Source organism: Diachasma alloeum, unplaced genomic scaffold (genome assembly GCF_001412515.2).
Source record: "Diachasma alloeum isolate Michigan unplaced genomic scaffold, Dall2.0 Dall_scaffold_00648, whole genome shotgun sequence".
Taxonomy (NCBI): domain Eukaryota; kingdom Metazoa; phylum Arthropoda; class Insecta; order Hymenoptera; family Braconidae; genus Diachasma; species Diachasma alloeum.
Window position 1 is genome coordinate 116,331 of NW_021680780.1, and position 11,922 is coordinate 128,252.

General features: G+C 37.4%; 1 protein-coding gene across 1 annotated transcript in view; it reads right to left on the reverse strand.

The window, feature by feature from the left end:
• Positions 1-11,922, reverse strand: part of LOC107043879 (gamma-aminobutyric acid receptor alpha-like) — a 17,420-nt gene that overhangs the window by 1,370 nt on the left and 4,128 nt on the right. Inside the window, exons 2-9 of the mRNA XM_015265552.1 lie at positions 6,188-6,396; positions 4,022-4,089; positions 3,714-3,934; positions 3,537-3,619; positions 2,286-2,485; positions 2,135-2,222; positions 1,084-1,415; positions 636-787 (exon numbers count right to left, since the gene is read on the reverse strand). Of these exons, the coding sequence (XP_015121038.1) occupies positions 636-787; positions 1,084-1,415; positions 2,135-2,222; positions 2,286-2,485; positions 3,537-3,619; positions 3,714-3,934; positions 4,022-4,089; positions 6,188-6,396 (1,353 nt within the window). The remainder of the gene's footprint in view (positions 1-635; positions 788-1,083; positions 1,416-2,134; positions 2,223-2,285; positions 2,486-3,536; positions 3,620-3,713; positions 3,935-4,021; positions 4,090-6,187; positions 6,397-11,922) is intronic.

An 11,922-nucleotide genomic window follows, 5' to 3' on the forward strand; every position in this document is an offset into this window, starting at 1 on the left:
AACTATGAGTATTATTCTTGCGTTTACGTTGTAGTTTATTTCAGAGTTTCAATAAAAAATTTTCTATGAAATGATATTTCTAATATTATTATTATCAAAATTAAGATTTTTTAATAATTTATTTTTCATTTTAATTTTCAGGTGTATTTTCAAATTTAAAATTTAACAATTTTGAAGATAATGAAGGGGATTCACTGGCTGAATTTATCAGTTTTTATATGTAGTTTTATATTTCGGTACATTAACGCTGGGTGGCGCCACACGTTTTTCAGTCCTAAGGAGTGCATTTCTCACTTTTTCACTCCTAAGTAGTGCATTTCTCACTTTTATACTGCTCAACGGTAAAAAGACCTACTTCTCATGCTTAACTACCGTCGGTAAAAGAGCCCTTTTTGGGCTTGAGCAATGAAAATAATATATTAAAATCAATCGGAGAATGAATGTTTCATTGAGTTTTCTGTGAAATCCAAAATTTCACGATTGTTTCTCCGTCTAAATTGAATTCAATATTACTCCGCTGGAAATTATTCGGCAACTGTCCTGAAATTGCAATTTTTTTCTGACAGTGTAAAGGGAGCAAGTCAATTTGGCTCGAAAACAAAATTATTGTGGAAATATCTGATTGATCGAATCACCTGAAATTATCATCCCCCGCTAAACAGTACAGAAACTGCTGCCACTTTGGTAGACACAGCTCCGTTTGCGTTTGCCTCTCCATCGTCGACGGTTTACAGGTGACCGCCGCTGAGATTGAATATCCCGAATCCATACCGAAGGCAGGTGTTTCCTGCAGGAAATTCGTCAATTCATTCGTCAATGAAGAAATATCCAGAAATTTAACGTAACTCGTTAAAAATTTCAAGCTTCTTCACTTGAAATTTCATGATTAATTTTCTAACCGTGTGCTTGAAAATTGAAAAATTTTGTGTTCAGGTTTTCTATCAGGACTCGAGAACAATGAGCCTCTCCTCCCCCCTTCCCCCCTCAAGAAAAACCGTCGGAACACCTTAAGAGAGTAGTCTTCGCCCTGTAAACTGTTTCTAAATCGAAAAAAGTGTAAACACTTGTTGAATAGACCCCTACGTTATAGATTGGATAGAGCATCGATCCTCGCCGTCTTGCAGTATTCTCCTCAGGATGGACCGCTTGAGGACTGTAGGGCGTCATTGTCCCCAGGTTATCCCCGTAATTCCTCTCATTGTCGTCCCACTCCACCCACTCGCTCTGGTCAAGCGGTATCTCCCCACTTCCCACTTTCGTGAAATAGTGGACTCCGGCGAACTCAAGGAGCGTCGCGATGCAGTAGAAAAAGCTCATGAGCAAAAACCAATCGAGTGCTGTTGCGTAACGCACTTTCGGCAGATCCGTTCTTGAGTCTAGACTGATTGTCGAGAGCGTCAGGACAGTTGTTATTCCTCGAGAGATAAGACAAAGGTCAATGAATTATTGACTATTTTACAGGGAGAATCATCGAATTACGTTACGAAAAAATTTCATTGAAAAATCTAGTACATTTGCTACAAAATTATGAGATTTTTGTTGAACTTTCTGTCAGTTTTTGGCGAATTCTATTTTCAGATTTTATCCATAGAAATTCTTCAACCCAAATTTTCAATTTTTTTTTGTTTTATTTTTTAATGAAATGAGAAGAAGAATAGAGTACACTGAGAGAAAAAATAAGCTCTGCGGAAAACTATGTATTCCGCGTGAGAATATTTGATGGAGTGGAACAGATTGAGAGAAATAACCAAATTGATAGGAGGAAATTTAATATCTTTCACAAAAATTTAATTTTTGTCGTGATCATCAGCAATATTCCTAGAAGAATTCGAACTATTGTACGACAATCATCTGATCTGAGAGAACCCCATGGGTTTATACTATAAAAACAATACATTAACGAAAAAAGTATGTTTTTTTCCTAAAAAAATGGTCCCCTCGAAATTATTCAGTTTCCTTTTGAAATTATCATTTGTTCCATGAAAATGATGAACGTTTACTGGGAAATTCATGTCAAAAGATACCTACAGAAAATGTCTCGAAAAAAATGTACAAAAAGTGCACAATAAAATTCTCCTGATTTTTTTCTATGAAATTTTTTGGTGCGGGATTTTTTTATTGCAGAATTATTTACCGAGACCAACTCGATCGCTGGTTGCTTCGCGATGAATCCAGAAGGACACCCAACTCAGCACGACAATGAGAACACAGGGAACGTACACCTGGGAGATTTTTGAACGATTATTATTGACGGGGGTGACTCAATCATGCTAATAATGACCCACTTGAATCAAGAAATATCCGGTATTCCGCTGTAAATTGAAGGAGACTTGGAGCACCGAGAATTCCCCCTCACGTCTCACAAACGTGAGGTTTCTGTAGGGTGAGCCCATTAGATCAAACTGTGACAGTGCCATACCAGGCACGAAATCCACAGAGGGTCCCTCCTGCCATTCATAAACCAACTGTCTCGTGGTGTAGGCGTCTGTAAAAAATTATTCATGATCGAGCCTCCCGTATTTCAAGATTTTTATATCCTTTGGTGGTAAGAAAAAATTTCAACACATGCAGTTGATGTCTTATTATACCATATGTTGTGCTATGAGAAATGCCACTGGTAGAAATTTGAAGAATAGCTCGATGGGAATTCGAATTCAATTTTAGATCAAATCGTTCAGGGATTTTTTTCATCTTGGAAATTCGATTGAGGTGATTTTTTTATGATAACATCTTATATTGAATTTATATTTTTTCATGAGAATTTTATTGGAATTGCTTGCATAAATATTCTTGAAAAAAATTTTTTTCATTTTTTTTTCTGCGCGGATGAAAAAAATTAAGAGAAAACGCCAGCGAATTCGCTAGAAAATTCTATTGACCTTTTGCTATTCAATGTTTTATATCGAAAATTTCAATAGAATTTTCTAACGAATTCGCTGGGTTTTCTATTAAATTTTTCCGTGCGTGTGAAATTTTCTCGATTGGATGGAGAAATTATGAGATTATCTCACAGTTTTGACACTACGGATAAGAGAATCTGAACGCAATGCAGTGAAAATGATGATCGATTTTTTCACTTTGAACAAATAATATTAGTATTCAAATACAAAATTTCTCATATCAGTAAAAAGAAGCTGTGGCTCAATATTACAAATTAAGTTTTGGTTATTAATTTTGTGATGAGATGAACAACAGATTGATTGAATTACCGTGTGAACTAACTAAAAATTGATAACAGTGCGGGCACGCAACAAACATGAATTGAATTCAGCAGCGAAGTGTTAAAACGGTCTCAGTCGACTTATCTCCCAGTTTTTGAGAGATATTTCAGAATCCAAGGGAGATAGCGAAATTTTCGCAACTACATTTGTTGTAGCGCTCAATCGGCTCTGCAAAAAAGATCTTACCAAAAATTTTGGTATCTCCCTCAGATCCCACGATATCAATTAAAAACCGCCCGACAGTCCAAGTTGACTCGCACCGTTTTGCCACTTCGCTACTGAATTGCAATTACGATCAACTCCATGATGACTTACAACTGCCGAGTATGAGAGGACAGGACTGCCGATCCATCGGGAAATTCCTCAGCTCCATCGGACACTTGGCCTTTATCGTCAATCTGCATTCATTTAATTTTATTCGTCTCTCTCTTTTTGAATAAAAACGTGCGAATGTATCTGAAGTAAAGAGAGCCTTGAACAGTAAAACCGTACCTCATGGAGTAGAGAATGTCACCGTCCTGGGATATTCGTAACAGCTTATTCGGCACTGTTATAGTGTGAACATAACTGTGCTTTCCATTGTAGAAGTACGTGTCAGGGCGCCATATCCTTTCGAGCATCTTGATACTCAAACTCAAGGACTTTATCGGTCCCAAGAAGCTCAAACGTGAGTCCCTCCAGTACTGACGGAAATAGCAGTCCATCGAGTAGTCCTGGGGGATTTTATTTTAACACCATCGGAAAAGGAAAATGTCAACTTCTGCCCCACAATTTCATCTCCTTTGTGCTATCCTACTTACCATATCTAGCTCGGAAACTGGTCCCATGCTTCGTATCAGAATATTTGTCTTCACGACGGTTGGAATCCCTGAAAGATTAAGAGGAAGACTTGGCCGACGCGACGGGGTCATTATTGAGGGAAAGAAAAAACGAAAGAAATGCAACTTTGTGATAAAGCCTAAAATCCTATTCTGTCTTAATTCCTTAAAAAATATTCATAAATAAATAAATATGTATATATGTTTTTCAATAAATAATTATGACTTATAATTCCCTGTCGTATAATTCCCTATAGATAGGGAAATATATTCTTTCAATCATTCCTATTGAAAACACTAGAAGATAATAATAGTGAGAATCTACAGACACGATTTCCATGTCCCTCATTTGTTCCCGCACCGTCCCTTCGATCGAGCCTAGAGTACACAGTGGAAAAAAAATTGCCAAAAGAACTGGGTGCCAAAAATCACAGAAAAGTTCCGCAAAATGAAAGCACATTACAACAAACAGAGAAGGCCGGGAATTTGAAAGGGAAAACGCAATTTGAGAGTGAGCCCCCAGTGGTCAGACCGCTGGACATCATCCAACTTCCCACGTCCCCAGTGGATTGAGAGCCAGAGGTTGGACACTTTCGTGATTTTCCATATTCAGTTATAACAGGGGAATGGGTAGAGTTGGAAATGGAGAAGGGGCGGATGAAAATAAAAAAAAACACGAAATGAATATGTTTCTCTTCTTCTGGAGGTGGGTAAGCATCTGGAGCGAAAAGGGAATCAGGAAGGTGGGCCGGATGTCGATCTGATGCCGCGTGTGTGCTATCGGCTTGCAAGGACGAGCGAAAAAGGAATATTATTTTCATTCTTTTTTATTCCTTCTTCACTTCCGTGATCTGGAGGAAATCGCTCCGCTTGAATACGTTATTGCGCTTTGTATCAGACAAATCGATATAGTATTTACGCCCGTACCACACGGAGAGGAAAAGTCAATGAAATAAATTACCAGAATAAAAACGGAAAAATTACGTTTCGAGAATTTTTGAACGTTCAAGAGTTTTTGATTTTGGAGGCACAATAAGCCGGGGTTCATGTAAGATTTTACTTCTTCGGGAAAAATTACGTGACAATTTCGTACTTTGTTCGGTGATGAACCTGAAAATTCACTGAACGTTTCAGATTTCTTCTCTTCCATTCCTATAAAAATTGCCGGAAAACGATTCCCCATTACGGATTACGTGAATTGTTCCGTAATTTTTACTGAATATTTCTGTCTGTGCAATCAGAAAAAAGTAGAGATATTGAGACTCCTCTTTTTAATACACTTTCTTTGGTGAAATTCAATGGATTTTACGGGGGTACCAGGTTGCGTCATTAAGGGATGAGAGAGGATGAATGGAAATTTTATCGATAAAGAGATTTTCCAGTGCATGTGGAGAGTGGTAAATCGTTCTTTGCGATTTTTTTTCGTTCGCTGGGTGTGGGAAATAATTTGGCACTAACAGTCCTTCAATTTTTAGCTTTTTTTTAATTCTTTGATTTACCCCGGATACCATTAGCGGAAAAATTGGGAAATTCAATGGCTCTTTGCGCTGTTAAAAAATTAGTGTTAAAAGTTTCGACGAAATTTTTTTAAAGAAATTGTACATTTCACGCGCGAAAAATTTTTTTGAGGAAAACTAGGGATTTGGATGGAAAATTCTATTGTATTTCTATGGAACTTCTGCTGGAAATTCCAGGAGGAACTATTTTATAGAAAAAAATAATAGCATTTTATATTTTTATACCACTTGTTTTGAAAGCGAAAAGCATCAATTTTAATTAATTATTCAAAATGAATAAGAAATTTCGTTAACGTCGTAATTAAATTCAATTCAATTTTAATTCACAACATTAAAAATTCATCCGCAATTGTTTCTCCAATTTCAATGAAATATTTGACTAAATTCGTTAAATTCCTAACAGCAGATTCTGAAAATCATTGTTTGGAAAGCGAAAAGCCCCGATTCAAATTCTGTATTCAAAATGAATAAGAAATTCCGTCAACAATGTACTCAAATTCAATTTACGTCACTTCAATTCTAATTCACAACAAAATGAAAATGAAAATTCATATGTAATTGTTACTTAAATTTCATTCGTCGTTTATTTTTTATTAATTTGTGGACAAGGCACAATTTTACGAAGATGTACCTTTTCCATGAGTTGGCAGCTGACTGTTCTCGTAGTTCATCAATAGATTCTCCAGGACCATTGTTATATTCCTGGATACCACATCGTTGACTGTCCCTCTGGTGCTTCTCTCCAATGAGCTGAGTTCCACAGAGGCTGGTAGCAGATGGTGAATTGTGTGATTACGACTGCTCCAGCATTTACCCAAGCTGATGAGTCCCACTATAACACTGATCGTGAGATGGAGCATTTCGTACGTATCAATTACTGCTCTGGATTTCCTCAATTTCGCGGATAGATTGATATAGATTGATTATAGATTGAAATTAGGGGTGGAATGAAGGAAATGTAAGAGTTTTTGGGAAATATGTTTTAATCCAGAGGAGATGGGCAATTTTTTATGAGAATATTTCCCTTGAATATGCCGCTGTCTCCCATGGAGTCAGGGATATTCATAGAAACGTATTGATGAGGGGAATTTATATTAAAATTAATGCCTGAGTTTCTAGTAAAAAATGCTACGATTCTAGTAAAATTGTAATGTGTAAGGGGAAAATTCCGCAAAAGTTTGAATTCTTCACTAGAACCATCGAATTTTTTGCAAGAGCTGCGGTAAAAATTCCCCAAATCCGACACTGGTTAAACACACGAAGGGAAATGTTCAGTAAAAATTACGGAACTCACAATTCGCTCACCGATTACGGAATCGACTCGGAAAATTTACGTGACGGTATCGCAATTTTTCACAGACGATTCAGATGAAAATTACGGAACGCCCTGGTAAAATTCCGTGACAGTTCCAAACAAAATTTCCTACAACTACATTTCGCTCCGGAATTACGGAAAAGACACGTAATTTTTATTGAGTGAAGTCTCCGTGCATCCCTAAATTTTTTGCCCGTGATGCAATAAAATATGATAACAATAAAAGAAAAGAAAGAGAAAACGGGAGATTAATTATAGGTGAAACGTCCGAAATGCCAAAAAATTATTTTCTCCATTTTGTCACTGAACTGTTGGTAACTTTCTTGAATCCAATGTGACAGGAGCATGCCTCAATGTCAGTTATCTATTGAAAAATTCAATGGACCGCGAGCGCACAACACCCATCACATACTCCAGTGAGAAAAGTTATCTCCACAAGGTGGTTTTGGAAACTTGTTTGAGGGAGGAAAAAAATACGGAATGGATCGAGTGGATGAGGATTTAGATAGTTGCACCGTGTGCCGGGGGGTTTTAGAGTGGCTGGAGGCACGCAAGGAACGCAGGATTGTCACCCGGGTGCTGTTCGCATTCCTTGGGGCATGTACATGCACCCTAGCCCATACAGCATGTACCAGTCAGTTACTGTTGCCGAGTATATGGATCAACTAGGTGGCAACAAGTATCCATGTGGAATTGTGGGTGGCAAAAGGGATTGGAATTTAGTGAAGCAGAGGAATCGAGGTGAGTTTGTACCACTCGCGTATCGAGGGCGAGATAATTCTACGTGCATTCGGAGAAAAAAAGGAATTTTATCAACTGCTAAATGGAGAGAAATCCTCAGTAAAAATTACGGAGCTCACAGTTCGCTCACCGATTACGGAATCGACTCAGATAATTTAAGTGACGGTATCTTAATTTTTCACAGGAGATTCAGATCAAAATTACGGAACGCTCTGAAAAATTCCGTGACAGCTCCGTAAAATTTCCTACAATTACGGAATTACATTTTATTCTTATTTTCATCTTTATTCTTTTATATTCTTATTTTCGTCCAAATACAAGTATTTGGCACAATCTATGTTATTTTATGCTAGTTTTCTATCTTGTTATTCTGGGAACCCCCTGCGATAATAATACCATGTGTTAAAATGCAGTGTTAAATAAACAAATGAATAAATTTTTATTGAATGTTTCTGTCCCTGATGTAGTTCATTAACAACAGAAATGGAGTATTTGAGTGAAATAATTGGTAATAAAGTGTTATTCACATGAAATGAATAATTTTCAAAGGATAAACAAGTGTTTTCTTGAGCCAAATGGAGATTTTATTAATTGGGATTGAAAGAATTCTTTAGACAATGGAGAGAAGGAATTTATTGAAATATCATAAATATCCTTTATTTGAGTAAAATAAATGGAGTTATTGAAATCTCTCGGGTAATGAAACTTTTAGTCTACCCTAAACTTCATTTTTATTTGCTTTTTACATCCAATGAATAGTTTTTAAAACGTGAATAAATGCCCAATATAAACTTCAGTAATTGGGAATGAAATCATTGTTTAAATGATGGAGAGAGCAAATTTATGAGCATGTAATGAGTTTTTATTCGAATCAAATAAACTGTTCATCCGATTACAAACAATAAAGGATTCGTTTGGCATGAATTAATTAATTATTTTACATTTCACAAATTCCCAACAAAAATACTGCTAAAATAAATACAAAATTTTCAAATAAAATCCCGTGAGAAGTCTCAGCCAAAAGAAATTGTTCGTGAATGGAACTGAGTGAAGTATTTCCGTCCCGAAATGCCGGCTGTGGTGACCACTCGCGGAGCAAGAAGAAAAAAAAATTGTCTCAAAGGAGTCAATTGATGGGAAAGTCGAATCGGCCATCGCTCTCAAATATCAAAGGGATTCAAAATGAAATTCTTCTCCCCAGGAGCCACCGGAAGACGAAGAAAAATGAGACCGAACGGTGGGAGTGAAAGCCCTCGAGAAATCCAACCCAACTCTTAATTACTGAGCATAAAGGCATCAAAAAAGTTTATGAATAAATCATACCATGTGAGAACCCTTCAATCACTTCGTCCTGCACGATGAAATGAATTTGCGGGTAAAAACAGTAACAAGGAAATGTAACAAGGAGAATTGTCATTCTGGCGATGGAAATGAGGAGTGACTTGAACTTGCAATTTAATAAATTGAATTTACCCTTTGAATTCCGCTCCCCTCAATCGATTTTGGGGGCGTACGGAGAAATAATGTAAGGAAGCAGATCGAAAGGGTTTGAGAAACCATTTTTTCCCCGTCTCGAGTCGTGCCAAGAGGTGTACCGAGAATAAAGTGAACGAAGAGAGGAGGAAAAAAGGCTTCTCGGTATCGCTGACACAGCATCATGGATCCATGAAAAGGGCTAGTGTCGCAAATGTTTCAAGTGGAATCTTTACACCCCGGTTACATCACATTTTTAACCGATTATGTGTGCATTTAGATTTTTTTCTCCCCCGAGATTTTGTTGTTGTCCCCGTTTATTCGAGCTTGTTTGGGGGTGGAAAGCCCTGCCGTGCACTTTTTCCGGAAGACTGGAGAGAAAAATTGAAGAGAATAAAATAATTCTTGCTGTAAAGGCATCAAGTGTATTGTTCTGAGGGACGCGAGCTCGAATTTCAATCTGATGGTAGAAATATTTTCATTTGTGCCTGAAAAATTACTGCTAATGCGAAGTATTCGGTCTCGTGAATGTCATTGGGAGAGAGGAATAGCTGAGACGTGAAGAGCTGGGGCGGAATGGAAGGAATCGGGAGGAATAAAAAAACAATGGGGGGTAAAGGGATGAGGAGGGGGAGGAAAAAAGCGGCCAGTGAACACGAGACTCCGCTTTTCCTGCATTTGGAGAGTTAGAGGATCGTAAACGGCTTTCGGTGATATAGAGTACGTGACGGACTTGGGAAAAAAATGAAATAGATAATGGGATACCATGTATTGGGGTCAAACATGAGTGATGGCGTGGCGAAGAACGCGGTGGAGCGAGCGACACATTTAAAAATTTATAATGAAATTTATAGGCTGGGCTCGATACGTAAAACATTGGGGGTTCAGGGGGATTTTTGTATTGCCTGGGCTGTGAATGGAAGAACAGAGATTTTTGTTGAATGTCGTTGAGGGGAGAATGTTCATGTTGAAAATGAGGAATTAGTCACTGGATTGAGATTATTTCATTCATTTTATTAGTTCATGTCAATTAAAAATTTATGGGGATTTTTTAAATTGGACGTTGGATGAAAAATAATCCATGAAATTGAGAGATTGAGACGTGCATTGAAGACATTACGTGTGTGGGGATTTCTATTGAAGTCTTATTAGTCTTCTTGCGCTAATTTCTTGTGCAATTTTTAGATAAATAAATAAAATAACTCAATTCTACTTCAATAACTCAATTTCCGGAGAATAAATTTCACAATTGATGTTCGCTGTATTTTTCTGCGCTTCTCGTTACAAAATCTAAGGATTTGGAAAATTCATGTCTAAGAATTTTAATTTAAAAAATCTTAATACACTGTTCGAAAAAATGAAATGAATTCTTTATGGACAGTTGAGTAGCAGTTTTTAGGAACAATGCCATTAAATTCAATTCAGGGGAAAAAACCCTGAATTTTCAAATTTCACTTAAAGTCCAGTAGAATTCCGTGCGTTTGAGCAGCCGCAAAACGACAATACCCCAGCGCGCTACTTTTGAATACCCTAAAAATCCAAAATGAGGAATTAGTCACTGGATTGAGATTATTTCATTCATTTTATTAGTTCATGTCAATTAAAAATTTATGGGGATTTTTTAAATTGGACGTTGGATGGAAAATAATCCATGAAATTGAGAGATTGAGACGTGCATTGAAGACATTACGTGTGTGGGGAATTCTATTGAAGTCTTATTAGTCTTCTTGCGCTAATATCTTGTGCAATTTTTAGATAAATGAATAAAATAACTTAATTCTACTTCAATAACTCAATTTCCGGAGAATAAATTTCACAATTGATGTTCGCTGTATTTTTCTGCGCTTCTCGTTACAAAATCTAAGGATTTGGAAAATTCATGTCTAAGAATTTTAATTTAAAAAATCTTAATACACTGTTCGAAAAAATGAAATGAATTCTTTATGGACAGTTGAGTAGCAGTTTTTAGGAACAATGCCATTAAATTCAATTCAGGGGAAAAAACCCTGAATTTTCAAATTTCACTTAAAATCCAGTAGAATTCCGTGCGTTTGAGCAGCCGCAAAACGACAATACCCCAGCGCGCTACTTTTCAATACCCTAAAAATCCGAAAATCCATTTCCCTCGATTTAATTAATTTCTATCAGTTCCCATCGCCCAATTGACCCGAAATATCCTGTTTCCCCTGATTATTCCATCAAACCGTGAATTTTCAATTGAAAAATCCCCTGAAACTCCAGTGGAACTGTCGCTCGGCAAAAAATTCCCGAGACATCAGCGAAAAATCTTCAACAGTGGAGGGAAAGTTTCGCAGAAAAATCAGCAATAATTGATCGACGCGAAAAACGCCAAATAATTTAATACGTGACAAGAGACTTCTAGGGGAATCCCTTGAAATTTTCTATCACCAGTCACTTCACCAAGAAAATATATAAATACACCGGAAAATGTGGATCGAGTCCTCTCAACCCTCGAGATACGGAATCCACCTCCGGGATAGATTTGATTCATTCAACAATTCCTGCAACTCCTTACGTCGATTACGTTTCGATTGGTGGAATCTTTCGCAAATAACAGACGCTGGAGAATCGCATTCCATGTGAGAGAACGTAACGACGAGTGGTACAAAAGTGATGGCTGGGAGGGAGGGGCAGAGGGGGAAAGAGAGGGCAGGGGTTGTTGAGTACGGAGCTTTATATCGGTGCCTCTTCTCGCAGTCTGCACGGTTCGCGGGGGAGTGAAAAACGCCGGCGGGAGCCATCCCAACACACCGGACGACCTACATCCTCTCGAACTTTCCACTCTTTTTTTATTTTCAAATTTTTTTTGCCCCCCC